The sequence below is a fragment of the Carassius auratus genome, chromosome 7 (genome assembly GCF_003368295.1).
Source record: "Carassius auratus strain Wakin chromosome 7, ASM336829v1, whole genome shotgun sequence".
NCBI classification, from domain to species: Eukaryota; Metazoa; Chordata; class Actinopteri; order Cypriniformes; family Cyprinidae; genus Carassius; species Carassius auratus.
This window is the reverse complement of record NC_039249.1, coordinates 16,424,255-16,451,692: the sequence shown is the minus strand read 5'-3', so window position 1 is coordinate 16,451,692 and position 27,438 is coordinate 16,424,255. Positions and strand designations below refer to the sequence as shown.

Here is a 27,438-nt window from a genome sequence, read left to right as displayed (position 1 = left end):
CTCATTTCAGAACTAACGTGTGGCAAAGATATGTTTCAATAGAGAAACTGACAGCGTTTATAGGTTATTTGTATATATATATGTACATAAAAAAGACATTATTTGTCATCGAAATCGTATTAGCTTCAGCTCAACTTCACGTAACTAGACGCTTTCCATGAAAACCCTTGAAATGTAACAACTCCTCCTATTGGTTCGTTTGTGCAGCTCAACCAATCAGCGTTGCGGTTCAATCCTCTTAGCAACGGCGTTGCGCCGCAGAGTGCAGCAGTTCTCCAGTAGAGGGACGTCTCGTCCACTCAGAAGTCAGAACGTCCACGTGCACGTGGAAAGTGCTAGAGAAAATAAAGAATAAAGACTTATTGCATTGTTGAATTTCTGTTCTCTCTTGTCTGTTTTATCTCGTTTTCAGTAAAAAATAAAATGTATAAAATATCGTTTTGGTACTGAAACTAGCAGGCTTTGTGACATTGTTAAGAATCTCAAAGTAAACAATTTTAAAGCCTGGTTGAAACATGAGCCATACTTGAAGAACTGGTCATATTCCTTCACCTGCATGTTGTGCAACAGAGTTAGTTGTTAATGTTGTTTTAAAATTTTGAATCAGTTGAATCAAAATATTTGAAATTAATACAAAAATAAAAGGGCACACACATTTTATTACTCCATATTATATCATAATTACTGTTGCTATCATTATTTATCTTGCGCAAATCCACCAGACATGCACTGAAAGTAGTAAAGAGGTCAACCTCACATCAACTAGAGATTTAAGAGTTATTAATCCTATTGTGTACTAACTGTGGAGTCAGCCCTGCTGGACTGAAACCTTCTGTACTTAGTGTCTAATCTTCAAATTACATAGTATTGATACAAACAAAATACATTCACAAGTCTGTGCAATGCTGTGAAACTGTTCCTTGTCCATTTTTGTAATTATTATTACGATTATTACAGATATATATATATATATATATATATATATATATATATATATATATATATATATATATATATATATATATATATTTGATGGACTAGTATTTAGTTCAGTAATATGTGTCAGCATCTAACATTGCTAAGTGGGTTAAAAGAGTGCTCCCTGTGCTTTTACAAGACTGCTGAAGAGGAGAAAGTGGGTGAGTCATACTAGAAATCCCTCTGGTGGAAAGTGTTCCAGTAAAAAGCAGACTTGTGTGGTGTATTTACATGATTCCGGTAAAACTCCAGTTCTTGAATAAAAGCAATTGTTGAATAAGTCCTGAGTCAGTGTATTTGTGATGTTCTGAAGAAGATGCAGAGACATCCTCTCTGTCTTTCTCTCTCTTTCTCCCACAGACACACTTAACCGCTGTGACATCACTGCTGGCGTAGGTAAGCAATCTCTCTAATAACCCAACCAAAGCCACACCATAAAATCCCCCAGTCTGTGAGTGATTTAAAATCCATTAGTCCACCACACCATTTTCACTGCCCTGATTCACATGCACACCGAGCACAACACGAATGCCGCTTTTCCTCTCATATGAAGAGAGCAACATTCCTTTCTTTGTTTTACTGAAGTTTCAAGCAGTCGTTATGTTATAGTATTACTGCAGTTTACTCTCTAACAGTAAGATTATTATCTCTGTTCTGCCCTTACTTTACATGAACTTTCACATCTGAATCACAGGGCTGCAGTTTTAAAATACCCAGATTTTTGGGTAAAAAAAAAAAAAAACTTTATTTGGAAAAGGAAGAAAGAATTAGGGCAAAACAGAGATATTTGCTTACTCATGCATGACCTGTATTAAGAGATAACCACTTGTTTAATGGTACTTTTAACCAGAATTGGCATGGTTGAGAAGATTACACAGTGAATAAACACAACACCCATACACAATAAAAATAGCCACTGTTTTGACCCCTTTTTATTTAGATCAAGATTTACATATACAACAAAAGTAGGCAACAATACACATTTCAGACAGACATAACAGTCCAGACATTTCCCTACACATATCACAACGGTAATCCACATAGTGTGTCGACACAAAAGCAAATAATCCAGAAATCTGCTTTACCTTTTGTAACAAAGTTGGAATTTAGAGAACAGATGCCGATTCGGTTCCCACCCCAAATAAAAGCACTGTGAACTTCAACATCGTTTTCAAAGAATCATTAATATGTAACCTTGCAATGTCAACATTCTCTTGGAACAGTGTTTGCCATTATAATTCTGAATGTGGCACTTGCAGAAACATAAACGGATAAGATACATTCATTGACAATAACAAAGTATTTACAAGCAAGGTACATTTGTGTCAGTGTAGACTGTGATAAGGCATATTAAAGGCATCTGAAAGGCAGTGTTTTCTACAAGTAAATGAAAAGTTAAATATTGTCACAAAGATATGGAAAAAAAAACCTTGCCATCTGTACATTTTTCAGCTATACTATATAAAGAGAAGAACATACACCAAGTAACAGAAAGAAAGATATGTAGCCAAAAACAACCCATGATTATATACATCAGGCGACAGTTTCACAATAAAAAACCTAAATACTTCTAATACTTAAAATGAATACACGTTTATATAGATATTTTGTCCTCTTTATTTTGCATATAAATTATTTGATTATCAAATGTGTATAAAAATCTACTTTGTAGACAAGTGGAATATTCCAACACTGAAGAAGTGCTAGGTAAAACACATGGACCAAAAGTTTAATAAGGATGGCATTTGTATTCACTGTTGTATGTTTTATCCTTCTTGCTTGAATTTGGCAATACCTTTAGACTACGCATAACTATAGAGTCCTATCGTGGTATTTCCCTTCAGTGTATGTAAATACTTAAGTTACACAAAATTATATTACTGCTTGTTGAACAGACATTCCCGGGGCAAAAGCTATTCACCGTCCTCTCCGACAGTGATTGACAGAGTTAGAACTCCATTGCAATGATGCAAGATCATCACAGAACCCTGTTGTATTGGTCTGCGTGTCAGCTGCAGGCTTTGAGGAGGACGCCTGTGTGTGCCACCAATTAGTGGAATTTTCCACAAAAAAAAGAAAAGAAAAAAATCCTTCATCTCACTTTTTCACCATTCAGTACAAGAATAATAAAACAAACAAATAACAATAAGCAGCATGCACTGTGTTTTAACTACCGATTCATTAAAACACAATTTTCTCCTTTAATTTATTGGTGAGATATTCTAGACAACCAAACTAGGAATAAAGGTTTAGCTTACACCTGTGTTTATACTTTAGATCTGTGCAAAATGTACATTTTCACCTGTAATGTCAATCTTTCTAAAAATCCATATGTCTTTTCTTGTGATATATTGTGTTGCTGCACCATCAGTGTAGGTATAATTCCAGTTTTGTGTGTTTAGTAGAGGGCACTTTCATTATATGAGTTGCGATAGGTAGGGCAGGGTCTGTTCCCGAGTCCGTTGTAATCTGCATTGGGCAAACTCAGTGTACTACCGCTCTTCTGCTTGTTCTTGAGACCCCAGCTGAGGAATGATGGTTTTTTTGCTACCTTGCGAGATTTCTTATCGTCCTCATCATGTGCCAGGCAGATCATGGAGTAGGTCTTCGGCAGACCGCCATATGTAGCGCTCTTGGTGGGCTGCAGAGATACAAAGAGGTGAGAGGTGATTAAAGTTTCTCTTCTGTGGAATATTTCAATACAGTTCCTCAACCAATCAGAGAACGGAAGGCAAAGAAAACCCCGAAACAAATGGGAGTTACCATTGGTTGGCTGCTGCTATCCAACATGCTGACCACTCTGATGTTGACGCCCTCCTCATCCACATCCTTTAAAAGCTTCATAACATCACTCACTCCCAGCCATTTACACTCCGTGTCACCCACAGCAACAAGGTAATCTCCTTCTTTCAGCCCTTCAGCCTAGTGATGAAGAGATAGTGGAGAGAAAAGGAAACAGAGGGAAAGACAGAAAAAGGTCAGAGCAGTAAATCACGCCCTGCAAGAGTGGTGCTTCAGATATTTATGGTATGGGTTTATCGGCACGACCACACTTCTGTTACCATAGAGATCAGCTCTGAGAGGACTCGCTCATGTGCTCCATCAAAAATGGTTGGGGTTATTTGTGGGAGACACACAGCTGCTTGAGACAGCTTGAGACTCGTATGGTCAAAAACAGGTCCAGTGGGCGTGGATAAATGTGTGTGCTTTGTATTCATTCAATTGCTGCTGTCAAAGATTAAATCATCTGTCCTTGCCGCTTCAGAGACATTTACACGTATGCAAGGAAGATTAATCACTTCTGATAAATGTCATTACAGTTATCCGGTTCTGTTTGTCTGTTTGTTCTTCTCATTAAGATAACAATGCATTAATTATTTATTTATATACAATAAAACAGGGGGATGAGGGGGTATTTGGACATAAAAAAAAACATACAGGTTTTGCACACCATAAGGAAGAGTAGTTTTTTAAGGCCTTATACATTTTTTGTATTGTTCTCAAATTCAGTTTTAAATTAAAGATATATTTTTTAATAATAACTTTATTATTATTAGTAGTAGTAGTATCATTAAATTAAGTTATATTTATGTCACAATTTCTTCAAGTAAAACCAAACTTTTATTTTGACGGGTTGCTGTGAAGACCTTTAGGTTTCTGTTTGTATATGGTATGACGATAGTTTTACTCAAAAGAAATGGTAAAATGCTCATGAAGTGACTCTCAGAGAAGTTCTAGAGGTCTTGTTCATGTGTTCATATACTGAGGCAGCAGAGGCTGAAAACACCACAAGTGTCATAGCGTGCGTTGTAAACATTCTTCGTGCATCTGCACCATTTATTCATACAGAGACAAGCAGAACATGCAGGATTCATTTTTAAAAGGCATTTTTGCTGCTTAATATTCAAAGACACTAATCCAGATCACATTTATCGATCTGGAATTACACATGATACGGTATATTAAGTTTTTATGACTAGATTCTGCAATTCGGTCCACTTTTTCCAAATCCTTGAAATCATAGGGCCTTACATTACTGGTGCCTATGTCTGTGTGTAAACACTTACCGCTGCGGGACAAAGGGGATCCAGTGACTGTATCTGAACGGGTGCATCTCCCTTCAGAGTGAATCCGAGGTCTCTGTCCTGCAGTCTCAGTCTGATGGTTCGTGGGGCTGACCATCTCTGCTTTGCTGAGAACACCGACAAAGGCCCCTACACAACACAAATACAACAACATCAAATCACTATAGCAACTCACCACATTCAAAGACACACAGGGTGTTTTTAACTTGCCACCCTGGTCGTCCTTGGCTCCTGCTCGACATCCAAACATCTGGCTTACTGGCATGCTGACTTCATACAGTATACGTGAATGGCATTACTCATATGGTGCAGAAAGTTTATTTAATATTATCATGAAAAGCACAATTATCTAAAGAGATGTTATGGTTAAAGAGTTTAAGGCAGTGATTCTCAACCCTAGGTCCCGGGACCCACTACTGGGACATGCCAGACTTCTGGGGGGCCAGGAATATGATCTAAATTTAACTAGAGGTACATCACAATAGATAGGAGGCCCTTCAACCATTGTCTCAGACAAACGGGGCCTTAAAGTTTAAAAAGTTTAAAAAATACTTCACCTAAAAATTTGAATTATCATCTACTTTTGGTTACCCTCACGTCTTTCCAAACCTGTCAAAGTTTCTTTCTCATGTTGGACACAAAAGAAGGTATTTTGAAGAATTCTGAAGAACCAAACAGTTGTTGAACCCCATTAGGTAAAGACATACTATGTATACTGTGTGTGTGTGTGTGTGTGTGTTCAACAGAATAAAAAAAAACTCATACAGTTTTGGAACAACATAAGGGTGAGTAATTTTAGGTGAACTATCCCTTTAAAATACAATAAACTTCAGTACCACTAGTTTAAGGCGTATGCAGCATATGGTTGACCTCTGCCTCAGAAAGGTCACTCAACATGATAAAGGACTTGCAATGCTTCTACGTAAATCTGAACTCTACTACGGAAATGTCATTTCAAGTGAGGGGTCATTTAAAGTGCCCATGGCTCAAGGAACAGTGGTTCTTTGAACTCTCTGAAGGTCACTCAGACATCTGAAGGCGGTAAAATTCAAACATACGCTCCCATAAAACTAACCACATCATAAACTCTGCCTCCTTCACCTGAATTACTCTGCTCCCCACAGCCGGAGGGAACGGAATATACACGTCAATGTGGTTCTCCAATGTCCCAGTTCTGTACACCAGATTTACAATTCAAAGACTCTAGCACAGGGTCAAAATGATTCTTGTCGTTTTTGTTGTTTAACAGAACTTACTGCAGATGAAAACTTGGTGTTACAGAAATCAAACCCAAAATAAGGACAAATGAGTCAATGACATGACACTAGTTGTCCTGCAGTTAAAAAAAGAAAAACTTTTTGGTTAATTGTCTAAAATAAGGTTAACAACCTCAAGAGATTTTCATATGCCTCCCGTGATCTTTTTAAATCTTTTACGTTTCTTGAAAAATGTGGTTTCTAACAAGCAGCTACAGGATGTTGGGTACATTAAATGTCATCATGCTAAACAGGAAAGGTCATCCACTCACTAGATTGCTTATACAGCCACATTGTGTTTATGTTTGAGCTATTCTAAATCAAACTTTCTATCTTGTAGATGTTAAAGGATGATTTAAAGCCTTCAGAAGCTTGGCTATGGTGATGCTTACATCATGTAGTTTATTTAGCCTTTTACTTTTGCCAAATGTATTAAGGATTCAAAACTGGTAAAACTACTGTTCATTGGTGAACATGAACAAAAAAAAAAACATTCAAAACTTTCATTAGTCAAGCTTAATTTTCTACAATAATCCGAAATAATTTTACACTCTTTATATACATGTGACCATCCTATAAACTTAATTTTTCATAAAACCTCCCCTCAAGATATCTCCCCTCAAAAAGCTTTTAGAGAGGTATTTGTCTGAGGATAATAGTGTGCCAATATTAAATACTTAATGTTAGAAGTTTGTTTAAACCCCTAAAACTAAGTATGAGTTAGGTAATAGTGATGGCATAGTTGATTTGAGATTTAGAAAGTTGTAGTAACAAGACGCCATACCACTTTGAAATTCATGTTCAAACCAGGGTTATTCATATTAGTATTGTAAAAGGAGTATAAATCTCTACAGACTGACCAAACAGATTTCCCAAGAATTAAAAATTATAACTCCGTGGCATCCCCGACTGCTTGCAGTATTTCGGTTTTGCAATTGAAACTGGAAGCTTGGATTGTTGGGGTTGTGGTCTGTTTGGCCAGTGTGTACAGATCAATCAACATGGCTCTGTTCAACAGCACACATGCTCACAAAATACTTGTGTGTTATGCAAAACTATTCTGTGTGCAAATTTGCGAGAGCATTCCTGTGCTGTGAACGGAGCCTGAAATGTCTTGAGTAAAATTAGTAGCCCACATACCAGCCGCTGGAATAGGTCTTTGACTTTCACCTTGGTGGCAGCTGGAATCTCCATCTCAGCTTTCTTTTCCGTTTTAGCTAACACAGAAAGATGAAAACAGGGTCAGTGCATGTTCACTCTGGCATCTGAACTTACATAACCACTGTGCTTCTTTACGGTAAGATGAAGGTTCTGTTCTGACCAAACCACAGTTTAAAATGTGATGCTCACTTTTGCACATTTAGATTTAAACAAACAAGCAAACTATAACTGAACTTTCTACATAATGAGCCAATAATTTCTGTTTTATATACCAGTAAAAAACACATTCGGATGCATTAGTGTTTTTACGATACAAATGCATTATGCTTGCATGCATTTCTGACACGATACACTTTTCGCTCCATTAACTTCCATTCATATTCATGCAAATGTGAGAGACAGGAAACACAAGCTCATACAAATTGCACTGTGTTCCAAGGTTCAAGTTTAATGAACTCTGCTCTTAGAATTTGTATCCTGACTCTTAGCTGAATTAAAAGAACAAATTTTAAACCTGCAGCACTGCAGTGAAGTGGAATTGACTGCATAGTTTTATATACTGAATTATAAAAAAGTAAATTTTAGTGTGACCATTAATAACAGTTGTCTATCTCTGACTTACAGATGATATCTGGTGCAAGCATGTAGTCTGTGAACTCCTCTTCCTTGTCATTTTGTTCAAACTTAGTAAGAGAGCGTTTGAGGCCAGCTTGTAGGATGTCATTCAGGATGTCCAGTTTTTGCAGGTGTCGACAGCGAGAATGTGTGCGGATGGCCTCTTCGTGTCCCATGAGGGAGCGCTGCAGATGAGCTTTACCTGAGCAAACAGATAGAAAGTGTTAGTTTAGTGAGTTCAAGTGGAATATCCCAATCATTTACACTCTCTGTAGCCTAACAGGTCTGCATGTAGTGTAGGAGCCTCTCACCTATCCGCCGTCTCTCCTCTTTATCCTTCAGGATGTCCAGAGGAGAACGTCCCTCTGGCATGGTATCATACAGTTGTGACAGAGCCTTCTCTTGCTTGTCCTCGTCATCACTGGGCGTCACTACATATACAGACAGATAAATCACTGATATATTTAAACACTGCATTGTTTTGCTCAATAAACCAGGAAACAAGTACATTCCTTTAAATTTCATCTCACTGCACAGAGGCCATGTTAAATGTTATGGCATTTACACAACCCATTGTGTATTTACTAGGGCTGCTGAGTTCAAATTAACTCCTTAATAGCTAAAACTGTCGGTCACGGAGACAAAAAAACAGAAGAGAGAAAGAGGGGATGGGGGAGTGACTGCTTGAATAACAACAAGAATGTTACATAATCCCATTTGTTCTGGCACAATCTATCCGAACCCTGTCAAACACAGCCTGAGATACTTAACCACCTCAGAATAAAAGTCCATTAAAGCACTGATACCCGAATCCTTTACTCTCCCAAAGAAAAGGAAACAATTTCTATGAATCAGACACAAAGGTAACCTTTTAAAGGTTCCAGTGGGCTGTCAGCCAATGGGAGATGGCCAAGAGCTGTGATTGGGTGCTTGACTTACACTGGTGGTCCAGCAGGGCAGTGGAGACAAAGTAATGGGCGAGAGAGTTGTAGTGATTGGTCTTCAGCTCAGACATGGTGGTCCAGAAAAAGGGCACGTTGTTCTTAATGGGGGTCTGGATCATGGACTGGTGAACTTCACTGTAGGTCTCCCCCACCTGAGAACAGAAAGGAGAGAAGGGTAAATGTCACAAGCACTCTGGAAAGAGGCGTAACTGGAGGCTTTGAAACAGACCCACATACTGATAGGATCAATAGGTCATGTATTTATATGTAAAAATGTCCCCTTATACAGACATCCCAGGTTCAATTCCAAAAGAAAGAACATACAAAAATGACATCACAGCAAACTGATTTGTTTCTAATTAGTTCTTGGTCAGCAAGATTTGTGAATGTTTTGTAAAGAAGTTTTTAAATGCTCACCAAGTGAAATATATATTTTTTTATTAACAGTTGCCGTTTTGCATTTTCACATATTTTACTGTATAATGAGTGATGTCAAAGCTGAATTTTCATCACTCATTACTCCAATGTCTCACAATCCTTACAGAAATCATTCTAATATGCTGATTTGGTGCTTAAGAAACATTTTATTAGCATAAGTGTTATAATAAAGACCACATGTTGAAAATAGTTGTTCTGTGTGTGGAAATTGTGATGCATCTTTTCCAGGATCCTTTATGAATAGAAAGTTTAAAACTAAAAAATGATTCTGATATAGTTTTTACGGTCCCTTTTGATCAATTTAATACATTCTTGCTTGACTAATAATAACAAATTACTGTAATAACACAGATTTTTTTTCATACCTTGACAGCCTCTTGGGCTATTCTGAGCAGGCTGAAGAACTCATTTCGGATTCCTGGGAGAGTAATCTGCTCAAACAAACACTCCTGCGCTTGTGCTAGCATCAGCCGGATCAACATGCTCAGCATCGCAGGGCTCATATCATAACTGGGAGTGTGTGTAAATGTCTCCTTCAGGTAGTGCAGCACACCTGCAGCAGAACATACACAAACAAAAATCAGACAGAATTTAATATTAGAGCGTGCATCAGTTGCCTTGTATTTGCCTTCAATTTCTGCAGAGTGTAAATTAAACAGAAATTTAAATGGAAAATTCTAGATAATTTAAGCTTCACAACATTATTCGGCATATGTATAAAGCACTGACATTTCCTCCTTTAAATGCCTTCTGCACACATCTTAAGAGATAAAAAAAGACTTGTAGGACAATGTGTCAATCAATCTTTGTCATAATCACAACAACAAAAGGAGAGAGAGAGATCATATTTGGAGATATACGAAACATTCAATGTGATGAAAGACAGCGGGGTTAGCTGTTTTTATAGCTTAAGAAAGCCAGCCAGATCTCTCTTTATGCTGCTGGTATTTTAAGGAGGCTAAAACTGACACAAGCCACTGAGTTCCCATGAACCTTTGACAGATCTGCTGTCGAGGGGGAAGAACTGCATCATGTTCACCCCACCTCGAAACACAACTGGAACCCGAACACACGGTCTGATCTCATGATGCAGGAGTGCATCATAGCCAGCTCTGGATACTTTCCTTACCTTCTTGCAAACTTATCTACATCCGTAGCACATTACTGACATTCCAAGCTGGTTACGTGCATCTTTACCGGTCAAGTGCCTCTACTTAAAACCTCTCACCTGCAGATTTCTGGAAGGCAGCGATGGCGTCCTCGAGTCCAGCTTGTGTTTGTCTGTTGGCGCGGGTTCCAATCTGGGAGTATAGAGCTGCCATGTTGAAGAGCATGCTGGCTTTCTCCAGAGAGATGTTCTGCTGGCACACAGGCACGCCGGTAAAAGAGTCATACCTGCGTGGGCACAAAAAAAAAAAGTGTTGAGACTCACATTGACAAAACCACAGGTTATCTTATATTTACTTTGATTACACATACATATGAAATGCTGAAGTGAGCTGTACTGTAGCTTTATTAGTAATTCAGTTACTTCTCTCCATTCTAATTTGCTTTTTTATGATGACATTTGTTCTTTATTTACCCCCTTATCTCCTTTTGTCACTATGGCATTAATGAATGAAAAAGCTGATGGATAAACATAGAAACAACAATGGCAGCCTGACAGTCCAGTCAGACCAGTTGTGTGTTACCTCTCAGCGAGTTGTGATGTTTACAGCTGATACAGTGGTGTATAATGTCAGTACTGCTCGTGTGGGTGAGATGCAACCTACCATGTAAAGAAAATGCCAAGCTGGCGCGTAGGAGAGAAGAATCGACTCTCTAAGAAGGAAAGTTGACTGAAGTAGTTGGCAAGCAGATCTATACCAGAAGGATTACGACTGGGGGTCCGACAGGCCTAAAACACATTTAAGTCAGAAACGTCAATAAGAAAGATCTCACTAGTTAGCTTTGTGCATCTAAAGCTGTCTACTGTACGTATATATTTTAGCAGATGGATTATTACCCTAAATGAACTGCACACTTTTACAGAGGTCACATTTTACCTGTCTCAGGTCCATCAGGTCATCAATCTCATCCTGAAAGTTTGAGCCGTCTTCACTGTAGTGTTCCAGGATGTAGTCCTGTTAAAAAAAAATCATATCCATTCACTCTCTCGGTCAAATCAAACACCAAAACGCCAGACAGTCATGTATTCACAGGCCTGTTCTCCTCGCTAAACTTGTCTGTAGTGAGAAAACAGACATTACAATGACACATTGTCACAGACTCACAATGGCTATGTCATTACAGTAAAAGTAAATTACAGGACCAAAGCCCATCTGATTGAGCCTCGTCTCTCAACAAACATCTCAACACCCAATTATTTATAATGGGCATACATCAAAAATCACTGCAGATTTCCAAAACCATACTTCAAGTTTTATTCTTTGGCTTCCTTGTTTATTATGCTGTGACCTACTTTCGATTATCACTTTGAAAAGCTTAGAGACTCTCAAAAGCCACCTGACTGAAGGAATAATGACTGAAGTAAACACTGAAGGGGGCGCTGTGAAAGACACCGACCTTGAGAGCAACGGAGAAATCCACATCCTTTGTCTCCTTCAGTCCCAGAGGGATGAGTGGGATGCTGGATGTCTCTCTGTAAAACCAATAAAAAGACAGATTAAAAATGAGGTTTTGAAAAACCAAGATGAGAACACTTTCAGTAAGAACAAATAAGACTTGCGTTACTTTGGTAACGCTTTAGTATTTGGAGCAATTCTCACTATTAACTAGTTGCTTATTAGCATGTCTGTTATTAACATATTGGCTGTTTATCAGTACTAATAAATCACACATTCTGCATGACCATACTCTAAATCCATAATACTACCTTGTACATAAATTTAACAACTACCTTACTAACTATTAATAAGCAGCAAATAAGGAGTTTATGGAGTCAAAAGTCTGTTAATAGCGAGAACTGGACCTTGAAATAAAGTGTGACCGTTCTTTCTTAGGCCAGTGATTCAGCAAAACCAGACTTTCCACTCTCTGTGTGACTCAGAACTGAGACATGCTTGCAACGGGCAAGTGAATGTGACCCCATCACACATTACTCATACTACAACAATTCTGTGCCAGTTTCAATCATCTCTAAGACTGAATCAGCTGATACCAGAGTTCCATCACAAGCATATTGACCTGCTTACATTGTAGAAAGCTATTGAGTATTAAAACAAAACAACTTTGACACAAGAAAGAGTAGTGTGCGTAAGAGTCTTACATTTTGTGCTCATCACACTTTTAAATATGTGATTATACAGAATACACAATATATTTATGTTTGTGGAGTCTTCATTGACTACAAAGCTTGCACTGTTGGGGTATAAGCTCAGAGCGGTCTGAGTGAAGACAGACGAGAGAACACAGGAGTGTGAGCTGATGAGAGGCAGTCCTGGTCTGTCCCGATTGAGTCTAGATGACAGATAACAGTCCAGCCCTAGTCTAGTTTGGGGAAATATTTCTGAGAACTATTACTGGATCAGAGGAAAAGAATATCACTCATGATATATATATATATATATATATATATATATATATATATATATATATAAACACTAAATAAATGAATAGAGCAGAAATATTCCAGAATAGTTTACAGGTTCAATTTCTTAACATTGGTGCATTAATACATTTGGTATTATGAACTGTGATCATTTTACAGCATTTATTAATCTGGGTTAAACTTGTCTCTTATATACACTACCATGTAAGTTAAGGGTCAGTTAGAAATTAAATATTTGTATTATATTACTGTTCCTGAAGCTCAATTGGTAGAGCAATGTTGGGGGTTCGATTCCCCGGGAACACATGATAGGTAAAAATGTATAGCCTGAATGCACTGTAAGTTGCTTTGGATAAAAGCGTCTACTAAATGCATGAATTTTAATTGAATTCTGCGAAATGGATAAATTTAATTGAAATATTTTCTACTGAAAATTGACAGAATACATTTATACAAAATGTTTGTATTTTAAATAAATGCTTAAATTAAATTTCCTATTCATCAAAGGATGTGAATAAAACAATGTGTTACGGTTTCCATTATACATATTTGGAACAACACAACTGTTTTCAGCACTGTTGAAATCAGCATATTAGAATGATTTCTGAAAGATCACATGACACCGAAGATTGGAGGAACTGCTGGCAAAAAAAATCAGCTCACAGGAAAAAAATTAACATTACAAATTATTAGTGCTGTCAATCGATTAAAAAAAATTAACTAATTAATCGCACAATTTTTTAAAATTTAATTTAAAAGACTGAAACTTTTTGGATATGTAAATGTAAAATGTAAATAATTAATGTAAACTCAAGACAAAGAAACTATTTAAATTCAAAATATGATTGTTTATTGGAATTTTTGTTTAACTTGTAACACAGATTTTCTCATGTAAACAACATACCTGCAATAAACCATCAATATCCTCCAAATTAACTGTTGGCTTGAAAGCCATATTTATTACAGAAATAAAAACACAGGCATGTAAGTACCATTTGAATTTCAAAACAATCAATGCCAATAAAAAACAAAAATGATTTCCATGTTGAATTCTAAGTGGACTGCAAAAAAATTCCAAAGTATAGTCATTGCCAGTGCTTTAAGTGGGCCGGTACGCACCGGTACTCAGTACCGCCACTTCCAAATATAGCTCTTGAGCGTACCGCCACCTCTCCGTGCGCCCAGAACGTGCTTGTAGCGTACCGGTACGCTCATTTGGACATCTGTTTTAATAGAGGTTTTAATCTTTTACCTGCACTGCCAATTTTCACAGCGCCCTTCACAATGCAAGCTTCCTAATTCATCCCACCCAGAGCAGAAACTACATTACCCATTCACCCTTAAGTTATACAAGTGAGTAGCGCATGTGTCGCTTTTCCCACTGTTAAGTGTCAACAACTCAACGTGGCCGGAGAAGGTGTGTGAAACTCGTTGTGAGTTATACTAAAGCAAAATCTTGAGTATTTATTGTCTGATAAACATTAAAAACTGTCTGCGGAGGTTGAGTCGTCCTGCAGCCCCCGCTGGCTGCTCATTGGCTGCAGCATCTTTTTTCTAAGTTCTAAAAAAATACCGTAGACGGCAAGGCACAAATTTAGATATTCATTTATCTAATTAATCTATAGCCTATGCACAAAGACAATATGATCTTTTTGTCCCCTTTTTGTTTTAAAGCTTGATGAAGAGAGAGAGCGCAAGTTGCTGCAGCTGAGGAGGACAGTGATGCACGCGTACAGGAGTGATTGACAGTTCGCGGCACTGTGTACAAAAAATAATCCACTACACAATTATTTTGTTATTTTCGTTTAAGCTTATTAACGTTTTTTTTAAACAATGACATTTGAGTTCATGATTTTAATGTTGCTGTTTCTTGTGGCAGACTAAATGAAGAGTAATGTTTCTTGTGGCAGACTGAAGAGTAATCCGGCAGAGTTTTATACTGAAACTTTCCGTCTAAAAGTCCTTCCTTGGTCTTATCCATATTTCTTTGCACGTTGAACACACATAGGCCACAACTGGAAATAAAAAAAACTGCAACCGCGTTATTTGCGTTATTTTTTTTTAACGCGTTAAATATTTCAAATTAATCGAATGCGTTAACGCGCTAATTTTGACAGCACTACAAATTATACATGAAAATAGAAAAGTTGTTTTAAATGATAATGATATTTTCACTACATTACGGTTTTTACTGTATTTTTTTATTCAAAAATAAATGCAGCATTGGTGAGCATGAGATTCTTTAACAACTCTCAAATCTCAAAACTTAGAACAGCAGTGTATGAAAAAACTGTTGTATAAAGAGTTGTATATCTACTGACATTACTTAATGCATTGTGCATAAACATTGTCCTATCTCAGTTCATTAAAACAAATTGATGTTAACAAATCTAGCCTTTCTGTAAAGTGTAAGAAAGTACTTAACCAAGACACAAAGGAAAGGTTATGTGAATGCTGGATGTTCAGATTCTGATTCTGGATTACTTGCAGATCTAGATATGAGATCTCATTCTCTTCAACTTGTTTCCAGTGTGAAAGCAACAATAACATTTCCATGCACTACTGTATGGAATCAGAGAACTTCAAGAATGTTAACCAATCAGGCTGCAGAGAACATTCACTGCCATAAGAAACAGAGAACAGAATACAGGTTTTGTTCCCTTGCGCTCTTCAGACCATGAGAAAAAGGTTTGTTTCAAAAACAGACAGAAGGAAAGAGCGGTTGCAGGGACTTGAAAAAAAATATGAAAGAATGCAGTTCTGTCCCTTTTACTGACACACACACACACACACACACACACACAGTAAGCTGGCAGCCAGGTGCGATTGAGAATGCCACATTGTATGCAGCTACAGGAAGACCTTGTACTGTTTGGATTTCTTTTCATGAAACACAGGTGATAACACCACACCAATGGGAATATTCCTTTTCTCACACTCAGTCACACATAGGAGGTGACAGGCTTTGTTTGTTTAAAAGGACAAATAAAGCATGTTTGTAGAAAGTTGAAGAAACACATTTGCAGTGCAGAGGAAAAGAGTAATTATGCTGCTATGCACAAGAGCACAACCACTAAAACAGCGCAGTCCAAAACTGACACACCTACTGCTTTATTAGTAGCATTATACTATTTCATAATAATAAAAAAACAATTTGAACTACTCATCTAATCAATTGTTGGCTTTCTGAAACTAAGGGAATATATATATATATATATATATATATATATATATATATATATATATATATATATATATATATATATATATTTATTTATTTATTTATTTATTTATTTGAGTTTAATTCAGAGTCAAGCCAAAATCATATTACAGAACATACTGCATAGCCTAAGAGAGCGACATTCTTCGATGAAAATAAATAAATAATTTCTGCCTAATGGGACGTTCAGCCAAAAATTTAAAAAACATTTTTTGTACCCTATTGATTTTCGTTATTTTACTTTGTAATGTGACATTTACTAGCAATTTCAGAGTTAAAATAGTTTAAAAGAAGGGGCAAGTAACACACTGAATGTGAAATTTTCAAGCAGAAATACTGAAATAGTATTTTCTTGTAAAACATACTCTTATAATATATTTTTTTTAATTTATCTTCGATTTAAACATCTTTTTTATAGTATAATTACAAAAACAGTTCAAACTTTCTTCAAAATTCTATATGAAAGAAGTTTATAATGACATGAGGAGTAAATGATGGCATTTTTTATTTTATTTTGGGTGAACTAAACCTTAAACCCATACCGTTATTTTACTTCCAAAAAGAAAAAAAAACTAAAGAGTGAGTGTCTCGTGTTTACAGCTTTGCAGTGAGCTGTAAGTCAGGGGTTCAGATTCAGGTACACAAGTCTGCAGGAGGTTTTTCTGGTTTACTATGAACCCTCCAGACACAGGGGATAAACACTCTTTCATTAGTGCTTTGCCTAGAGGAACAAACCCAACATGTTATGAAGCTAATGCTGATAAAAACTAGGCCAGCACAGCTTAGTTAAGCAGAGTTTGGGCTGCAGAGCAGAGAAAGACGGCTGTTCTCGTGCAGACGGTGAAGCATGCCAAAGACACTCAAGGGTGCATACGTGCATACACACTCTCACTCACAGTGGTCTGAGAGGCAAAAGAGGGCTTAGAGAGGATTTAAAGAGGACAAGAATCCAACAGTAACCAAGGAAACACACTCAAGGTCTGCGAACTAAACAACATATCCACGGCGTGACGGTCACAAAAGCATGACTGCAGCACCATTATTGAATCCTTTCATTTAGGCTGTAGGGTTTGTATCTCTAAAGAATGAATCACTTGAACATCACTGAATATAGAGGACATGTATTTCTCACTATTTCTATCTGTATTTGTGTGATACCATGGAAGAGGTAACAGAAAGGTTTACAAAAATATGAGGTTGTGGGCTGGTTAGCTTTTTTATTTTTAAGTAAAGGAAAGCATTCGGAGCAAGAGTAGAGGAGACTTAAAAATCCTATAGAAATCAGCAGTCTGTGCTCAGTGTGATATTGTGCTCAGTGTGATAATGTTTAAGTGAGCCATCAAGCTGACCAAAGCAAAGGAACTTACATCAAGAAGACCATTTGATTTGTGGCATGAGATTAGAACCAATTAGATTTTTTTATGTTTTGAAAACAAGCCATCTGGCTTTAAGGAATTCAAAATCTTCAGCATGAAATGTAAATATTTCAAAATTCCCTATTGTTACGAGAACTGACTTTGTCCATCAGAAATTGATTAATGTTAATATGAAATTCATATTTTTAAATGTAAAAGACCATGAAGGTACACTGATTTAAAAAGAAAATATGATATGCATTGATAAATAATTTATAATAACAGCAGTATTCCATAAAATATTAGAATTTTAATTTCATTGTGACACATTCAATCTTACAAAAAACATTAAAATCATTAAAAAGTATTCATTTCAGCTTAAGTGGTAAAACTGTGGACGTCATTAGTTTACAAACAATGACAGCTTACAGAATGATTTGTGCAGCTTCTAATCTCAGAATATTTCCATTGTTGTCCTTCTGTTTACTCAAAGTCTCCAAAAGAGAGAGATTTATGAAACTCAAAGATCTAATGACAGAAGTCTTACATAGCTTTAATAACCAAGGTATGTGTCATATCACGGGGAATTTATTTGCAGGCCTACATGGAATTTGTAGCCACAGAAATTCAAAAAAAAAATAAAAAAAATTAAAACACCTATCATTCACAAAATTCTACACATCCACAGGCCCTTCTGTGGTTTTAATAAAATATTTTGACAATTTTTACTACCAATAATCATTAAAGTTCTCTTAGTCATTAAAATATATTCCACATAATATAAAAAGAGATTAGTAGTAAAAATGTGCGGGCCAGTGAACAGAGGTGTCTGCTCTTATATCATTCTGTGCTCACCCCTTCCATTCCTCTAACACGTAAGGGAGGATGAAATGGAGTAGGAGTAATAACAGTGCATTCTGTCCCTAGAATGGCTCTAAATCTGACTTGAGTTATGTTCTCACTGTATCTTTCTTCCTCCTTAGTTGCTGTGCTGTGTGTGTACTTACTGTACGTCCTGATAAACTTCCACCGAGCTGTTGAGTCCTTCCAGCTGCTCCGTAAGAAGCTGCAGATCCGAGTTGACATAACTCAACTCCAGCATCACCTGCTCCCGAACCTTATTATTGGACGTCGCCCTTGAAAGACAGAAAGAGAGAGGATGAGCCAAGGTCACATGGGACCAAGTTCACAACACAGGACAAGTGGCATCATTTGAATCAGTTTGAAATGTACAGAAGAAACAGTACAGAAGGAAGAGGCTGATAAAGCTGGAGACTTTTCTTTTTTTGTGCTCCCAAGCACATGATAGAAATAAGCGGTGAGTTGGCAGTACAGTCACGTTTGTCAAAGAAAAGCTTTAGAATTCAACTTCACATATACAATACAGACTAAACATAAAATAGAAATATGCTTAACTAAAGCCAATCAATAAAATACAAAAGGAGGAATATCTGCATATTAGCGAACCTGTTTTATCGGTGGCTTCTATTCTAAACTTAAAGGGAGGAAGCAAGGTGAAGGTGAGCAAGTCAGGTTGAACTGGAGACTTTTGACCTTTTATTTAAACAGCCAACATCACAAACTGTCAATCACGCTCTTCTATTTTAATCACATACCTTGTGGTTCTCAAGCATACTCAACTGAGGGGAGAAAGACTAGCAAGAATCCTTTATATAAAAGCAATACTATAGTTCTCATAAATATATGTATTCATTTGTATAGTGCTATAATAGCTTCAAACTAAAGTTTAGCTCAAAGTGCTCAACAATGAAAAAGCCTTCCAAAAAGGACTTTATACAAAACCAGATACAACATCATAGCTAAAGTAACAAGCTTGAGGATGACCTACTTCATAATAATAATAATAATAATAAAATATAGAATTGATGGAGAGTGAACAAAAAGGTGAAGCTAACATTGAGTAACAAAGAAACTTCATGATACTGTTATTGATCATGAAAAACATAGCAAAGTAAAAAAAAACTCTTAGAATAAAAACTAAATTGTAAGATAATGTTAAGACACAGAGGAATATTTCTGATTCCATCGGTTACATGTAATGACATGATTAATTACTTTAGCAAGGCCTTATATGACATAATGCAGATCAGGATGTTCTGTCATTTTAAAGTAAACATTACTTTAATGAGTCATGTTCGTACTTTGAATACCCAACACGTCCTTCGCCGATGGAAGCACGCAGAAATGTCAACGGAGAGTGGAAGATTACATTTTCTACTTTTATACAGTGCTGCAACTTCAACAGCAGAAGGGGTCAGAAATGTTTTCAAGACCTCGTGAGGTGTATATACAGCAGAATTCTGTACACCAACCCAGAGTCACGTTGACAGGGCGGAACACCACAAAAGTAGCACTCAATGAAACCGGTCGGGCCTGTGAGCGCACTCAAACAAACACACAAGAATGTGGACTACAGCCGCTTAGATCTGAGCTCAGGTAACCAAAAACACTCCAGCTTCCAGCTCTAATGAAGGGCTCTGAAACTGACTCATGTATATCATTACAATACATACCAGGCCTTCTTTAGCTCTGAATCACACATTAAACACAGAGGCATTCAGAGCGTTTGACTGAACTATCGGCAGAGAGATCCTCAGGCAGCGTTTGCGTGTACGTGAGAGAGCCCTGCCTCTCAAACAGTCTTATTTTAACTGCTTCTGCTGACATTTAAGAGAGTCAGCGTACGTGTCTGTGGGGACGTGTTAAACAGGCTGACAGAAGGCCTCAGGCCATTTGCAAACACATCTCAGCACTGCAATGACCTCACGGTGGACCTGTCACAACAGTCATCTGCTGACTAGTGGGAATATCATCCCATATAGAAACATTCCTTTGTAATTAAAATCACCAAACCCTTGTATCTGCTTGGACCCTGCCTTGTTTTCCACCAAGTTTCAGCCAACCCACAATATCCATCCAAACTGCAGCCAATGCCAGATGACAATGACTCGACAAACACAGGCTATGGCCCAAACATATACCCATAGAGGGGAAAAGAAAGCAGACTCGCATATGGTTTCTTATTGAAAAGAGCTTGTCCAAACTTTATTGTTCTCATAAGATTTTAAAGGCACTTTGACGTCAATGCCAATCAAATGCTTCGCTCCGAGGACCAACCCAGCAGGTGTGTCCTTCAAAACCATGGAGACAACAGACACACTTCACGTCCCCATGGAGACCGGGTTTTCCAATGTTACAGCGTGTGCTCGTCGTAAAGAGAAAAACACTGGCAGCTTTTGAGAGAGGTAACATATAAGCTGGAGTTTTCACAACAAGATGCAACAGCAGTTCTGTAAACTTCACAAATACCTGTGCTTTCTGAGTTTCTGCACTGGTATGAATGTGGGTGTTTGCTGATTAGATGTCGGCTAGGTTATGTTTCTTGTCAGCTTACGTTTCGATTATATAAATGCTTCCTTGAACAGAGCTGATACAAATCCATCAGACAAGTCTGTTAGCACTGGTCAATTACACATCAGGCAAATGATGTCCTACAAAGAACAATCAGAGCTTCCTTGTCCTTTATAACAGTACATTACGTTTTCTTCACATAATTTGCGTTAACTTTTAACAAGGGATAAACTGAAATGTCAGCATCTGAAAGAGAAATTTCTGACACAATACTGTCACAGGTCAATAAGATTTAAAGAACTTAATTTTAGTAAGCAAGGGCACACTAAATTGTTAATGCAAAGACTTTTACTACCATGTATTTATTTTTATTCATTTTTAAACAAATTATGTTATTTTCAAAGAATCCTATGCATCACGGTTTTACTAAATGTTAAGCAGAACAACTGTTTTCAACACTGATAATAAGAAATTTGTCTTGTTCTCCAAATCAGCTTGTTAGAATTTGAGAATGGAGTAATGGCTGCTGCTAAATCAGCTTTGCCATCGCATAAGTAAATTACATTCAATTGATTTTAACAGTATTTTACAATAGCACGTTTTATTACATTAATGATCAAATAAATGCAGTCTTTGTTAGCATAAGACAATTTTAATAATTAAAAAAAATAGTAGTGTATATAAATCTTAATTTACTGCACTTCATAGTAGTGTGTGCAAAACATATCACACTGATCAACACTGACACATGCATAATTACATTGATGGTCATAATTTGTCAATTTTGTCATCAAGTCAACCAAATGCCAACTAAAGGAAGTGAGTGTACTCCCTTCGGAAAAAAAGTATATTGTATTCTTCAATAATAAGGACTAATTTATAAATGACCATTTTTGGCCAGTTATTTGAATCACTACTCAAAGCACATTGCTAGTTACAAACTGATACAATAGAAAATATGCATCATGTTTATGGACTGTTATATATCATTATTAACAGCAATTCAAATTCAAAATGAATTTTAGAAAAGCATTTAACATTCTATAAATAAATGTTTTGCTGTCTACTTTGTATGATACTCTTCTCTCCCTTGACGTGCTACAGGACACCAGAAAGGGGACACTAAAAAAAAAATATTTGCATAATCCTTTACATGTTTTTTCCCTCTCTTCTCTGGATCAGCTATAGAAGTATGCATGACTGACCGGCGGTTACCATTCAAATCAGTGCCAGCACTTCTCAGTTGACAGCTGGCTGCTAGAATGTTCAAAACAACAACAAAAAACTTGCTTGCATGCTTAATGTTTTTAAGGAAATTAAGTTTATACGAGTTAAAGATATTATGGTTAAAAGTTTCAATGTCCTAGCAAGGACTCTATGAGCTTCACAGGTATGCGGTCTGAAAAGTTAAAATCTCATGCATTCCCAGTCTTTTTAGTCAACAGCTTTTAACAAAGCCACAGTGTTACTGTGTCTATAAACAACTCCAAATCTAAAGGTAAAAATGCACATCTGAAAGCCAGATCAGAGTGCATATGAGCTCCAAACATTTGCTTCTGCACACATACACACAGAGAAATAATTTTGATGACAGGTTGGCAGCAGGACGTCTGACTCAAACCTAACTGCACAAAGAGCAGAGGATTCCTCTAAAACAGGGCAGTGATTCACCCGACACAGTCGGTGCTCTATGGTCCAGTGCCAGACAGTTTAAGACAGATGCTGTTATACAGTATAACCAAAGAAAAAAACAGAATGAAAGACTATGGCACCTTCTTTCAAAAAAAAAAAAAAAAAAACAGTTACTTTTTTTTAGGAAAATATGCACTGCATATCCACACATGTGCCTGCAGGCTAACATGCAAGATAAGGGTGATGAATGAGCATTTGCCCTCATGTTTGTGTCTACACACATAAGAGTGCTTGACTTACTTGAGAAGGTTCTCTGCTCCAGCTCTAATCCTCATCTGCTTGATGATTTGCTGGTTGAGAAGTGCTCTTTTATTCTGCAGCTTACTGCGGCCTGTCTGTGCAAATGGATTACATCCCTGTCGGAGAAAGAGAAGGAGAAAGAGATCAACAACAGTTCACATTGTTTTTGTGTCTCCTCACTGGGAGCTAATCTAAAAGGAATTTACTGCCTGTTGTGTACATTCTTATAAAGCATTACACAGTGCCTATAAATGATGAGCACACAAGCACATGCCAGCCAACACATACACCTTGTAATGTTTTTAAGGTGTGGCGCACCCAGTACATGACGTAACGAGATCAATTTCCCACCCCGGCGCACCTATAGAAAGTATCTGTTATAAATCTGATAGCTGAGGGAGGAGGTCTGATGATTTACAGAAGGCTAGTATCACTCTAGATGGTTAAAATAGCAAACCTCTTACTGTTCTAATCTTGACAAACATTCCATAAGATTCTACAGTGAAAACATACTGTCTACTTCTGAAATCAGGTCCACTTGCTATGACATAATAATTATTTTAATGTCTTTGATTGTTTGATTAATAACTGTTGCTTGTGTGAATAGCAGATGTCAAACAGCGGGAATGTCAAACTGGCATTTTTATGATAATTTACTGTTTAATGTGTAAAAGTAGATAGATACTCACATTCACACAGTTAATATTTTGGACTGACAAGTGTATTGTCATTTGAAATCCAGTGGTCTTTAGTCATCGGTTCAATCTGGAATTTCACTCAAACTCGAAAAAGTTTGCAGTGGGTTCGAGTTGCTCAACTAATTTCCCACATTGGCCAACAAAAAGCTACTTGGTTTGAAAGCAGACTGTGTTTTAACGGTGCTTCACGCATCACTACACTATTAAAAATGGACAGTGGACCTTTTTTTAATCGTGAAATTAGCCAAAATATGATTGCAGTAACAGGAGTGATGTTCATACAACTGCTCACAGTGGCAGCTCAAATACACTCTGTATGCACATGTGACATCACATAACATCTACAAGTACAGTGACTATGACTGAAGTAAATATCCAAGATGGTGACTTTCATAATACCAGAAAGTCTTATTTGACTAAACATTATTTCAATCATGACAACTCTCTGAAGATTTTTTTGCATGGTGATGGATATGACAATGCTAATGTATTTGGTCTTGGCGAGATATATCTGCTGTTGCTGCTGCTGTTGGTTATTGCTGTAGTTGTAGATCAATGCTGCTGCTTCAAGTGCAGGAACTTGCTACTGCCAATGCATATGGCAATATGGTGGCGTGAGTATTTAAGCCATACTGCTGCTGCAAAAATAGTATATAAAATAAACTCATAGCAGATCTATACAGGTGGAGCTGGGGAAGGTGGAGGGTTTCAGAGAAACTCTGAAAGCACGCTACATGAATCTCAAGTGAATACTAGCCAGCCATATAAATGCAAGGCAGTAAGCACATTGGCTGCATATATAACATGAACCAATCAGCTTGTGCAAAGTCATTTAACTCTCTGAATATCATCAGTTACATTAACAACCCATCAGCCTGTGCCATCTAGAGTTTCATGACTGACATATATATTTAATAACAACTACAATCAAGGATTATCTATCATATCTTTTAATTATTTGACTGTGGTGTTAAAATACTTAATTCGTATGTGCAGGTAAAAACAGCTCTCTGGTAGAAGTTTCAGATGACACACAGCTCATATCTCCCTCTCGATCTACCCAGCACACTTGAGACATGAACATGTGCAGTGCAGAGTTCCTCTAGGATTGTATGACATGACAGACCACTGGCTGCCCAGTGTGGTTTTGTTCTTACGATACAGCTTGACTGAAAATGCCAACTCAGTTAGATTATTTGGTTCTCACTTTTGTAGCAATCTGAAACAAAATGAAAACCATAGTCTGCTGCAGTGTAAACATGGGCAATAGTGGTTGTCAAAGGGACCCAGCTACACATTCTAGAACAAGGCGATGTTTAGCCGAGCAGAACCAAAGAGCTGCCAGTGCAACTGCCCCTTCACAGTCACTATCACACTGTTGCCCCTCAACTAACAATGCAAACAGAGCAGAAACAAGGCCCTAATCAAACCAGGGCACAAATGAGACAGAAAACAGGGCCTCAACAAGTTGTATAAGTGTTCTACATTATGCAACTATTGTATATGGCAGTTATCTGAACAAATATGCGATCACAGTAACAAATGTTCATTTCTTTTTTAAGCCATAGGACATCCTTTAAATGTGCCAATGACTAACTGCTCTGCTTCTGCATTGGGGTAACAAAGTCAGGCTTCATTAAATACCCATTAAAGAATTATGCAACGGAAAGTACTGATCAAGGATTAATTTTTGTTATGACACACGCTTTCCTTCTTATTCATGGATTTTTGGGTGCTGTTTGATCACTTTACTCATACTGCGTAATGCTGCACAGAAGCCATGTTATACTAATCGTAAAGCTCTAAACTTCTTCTCATGCCTGTGCCGGGACATGAAATTGGAGCATCTGTGTTTCATTAATGTTTGTGGTTTGGCTAAGCACTTTCACTGGGCAGATGCAACATTAATAGAAGGAAAACTGAAAAAACATGCTGAATCTGCAATTCAGTTTCTCCAAGCCCCATAGCCCAAGCAGGATCAGCTCAGGCAGAACTGGACCAAAACCACATCACCACTCTGAAGCAGCCCCCACCTGGTCACCGGCCTGAAACCTTCTCACTGCAAATGGCAACCGCACTCATTTTCAAAGAATTAATGTAACAAATGAAAAGGAGACATAGGAAATGTGCTGAACAAACACAGCTACTTCAAGCAGCAGGGTAAAAAATGTTGGTTATCTCAGAAAACCCAGTCCGTGGTTCATTTTTCTGTTTCACTTGATGTTTCATGTGAAGAGGACTTCAGAAAAACATTTCAAGAGAACCTGTAGAAACTGATTACTGTACTGTTTCAGTTTGACATCAAACAAGAAAGCCCAATAGATACTCTTGAGTCTTGACACAAAGAAAGGTGAGCTCAACAAAGACAACAGGCCTCTTCAGCTGCCATTCACACTGACAAAAAAATCCTGAGGATAAAAGATCCAGGATAAATGCCAGAAACCTGCTGCTAGTTACTCTTCCAAAGTAAACGCATACATGCACACACTTCAGTCAATTTCAATCACACACTTCAGGGAAGACCGTGCAAAAACCTTTATTTACAAACACACTAAACCAACTTCACCATGACCACTGCAGAATCTGAATCAGCTGTCAAAATGTAAAAAAGCAAATGCCAAAAAAAAAAAAAAAACTTTTTGAGTAAGGAACACAATTCTTTACAAAAAATTCACAGTATTAACCACAGCCACCGCAACACAATAGTTCAGCAACAGTTTTTGTAAAATTGTAATGAGTATGACTGTATAAGTGCACTGTAATGTGTTCCTCCTACCCCGTACCAGTCCAACAGTCTGTGCTTTTGTTTATCGTCATTTTTAATTTAGGGATTTTAACTTTTTTGTTATTTTAACTACTGTCAAACGGTAAGTGTAACCCCTTTTTGCACATAACGCACATAGTCTACGTGTAACTGTGCGTGTAACTAATTTGTTTACATTGACTTCAAATTGCACTGCATTATTTGGAGGACAACCATGACTGGGCAGGATGTGGAATAACAAATTTGTAAATGATTACGATTATATTTTAATTTTAAATTATTATTGTTTTAATCATGAATACCCGTTGGATGTATCATCCACTTAATCCAATAAATGATCGACAGAATAATCTATTATTAAAATAATATTTGCAATTATTTTAATTACAAATTATTATAGTTGTGAGGGTATTAACAATACCTGGAGTCATCGGTGTCGGAAATTAAGGCTATCATGATATTTTTGTAGCTAAGGAACGTTGATTTAAAATATTTAGAAGCCAACGAAGATGGTTTAACAAGGGTGAATAACATACAAAAACCCCCGCAGATGTGTGCTCATTTCCAACATATCCTACTGAAGAAGAAGAAGGGAGGCTGGCTGCTTCGTCCTTCACTTGTTATCAACACTTTAAAATTCGTGAAAGAACATGAAAATCAGTCACGTATCTTTTCAATACAACACTAGTAAAGCAGAAGTGATGTATCCATCAAGATGGTGACCAATAAGAAGTCCTGAAGAACTTATCATCACCTCGCGAAACATCGAGAAAAACGGAAATGAAATTCCGAGTCGCTGACCTTTTTGAAGTAGCCACTCTCCACCGGTCCGTTGGTCTTGCAACCATTGGGCATAAGAGTGTCCGTCATTTCTGAACCCTCAACCGATTGCCTCGAAGAAATTCAGAAAGCAGAAGTCGTAAGTCGTTGCTGTAGCTCAACAGGTGTGTGTCTCTAAGGAACTCAAGTCTCCGATGTCTGTTGATGATCCACTGTTGTGCACGCTCTCCTAATCACTTTCTGCATTCGCTATTTGGGCTACGCTTCCCCACTCTGCTCTGCTAAGAGTG

The 27,438-nt window shown here is 37.3% G+C and overlaps 1 protein-coding gene across 2 annotated transcripts; it reads right to left on the bottom strand.

The window, feature by feature from the left end:
• Nucleotides 1-1,892: 1,892 nt before the first annotated feature.
• rhpn2 (rhophilin, Rho GTPase binding protein 2) lies at nucleotides 1,893-27,438 on the bottom strand. Of its 2 annotated transcripts, none has more exons than XM_026267639.1 (15): nucleotides 27,170-27,438; nucleotides 22,907-23,022; nucleotides 18,610-18,738; nucleotides 12,043-12,118; nucleotides 11,523-11,600; nucleotides 11,250-11,374; nucleotides 10,706-10,872; nucleotides 9,843-10,030; nucleotides 9,035-9,191; nucleotides 8,407-8,526; nucleotides 8,103-8,297; nucleotides 7,490-7,536; nucleotides 5,046-5,192; nucleotides 3,742-3,900; nucleotides 1,893-3,619 (listed from the first exon to the last, which is right to left on the bottom strand). In XM_026267639.1, exons 1-15 carry the CDS (start codon nucleotides 27,236-27,238, stop codon nucleotides 3,377-3,379), a joined length of 2,016 nt encoding a protein of 671 aa, XP_026123424.1. In that variant the 5' UTR covers nucleotides 27,239-27,438; the 3' UTR covers nucleotides 1,893-3,376. The 2 variants fall into 2 exon arrangements, with proteins under 2 accessions (XP_026123424.1, XP_026123422.1); XM_026267637.1 differs by having other exon boundaries at nucleotides 7,460-7,536; nucleotides 27,170-27,436.

What these genes read in the sequence shown, in the direction of transcription:
- rhpn2 (XM_026267637.1), bottom strand. Translation starts at nt 27,238, where the DNA reads ATGACGGACACTCTTATGCCCAATGGTTGCAAGACCAACGGACCGGTG. An exon ending in GAAGTTTATCAGGACGTACA is followed by an intron (nt 12,119 to 18,609) that starts GTAAGTACACAC and finishes TTGGTTTTACAG; the next exon opens with AGAGACATCCAGCATCCCAC. An exon ending in ATTTCTCCGTTGCTCTCAAG is followed by an intron (nt 11,601 to 12,042) that starts GTCGGTGTCTTT and finishes TTTTTTTAACAG; the next exon opens with GACTACATCCTGGAACACTA.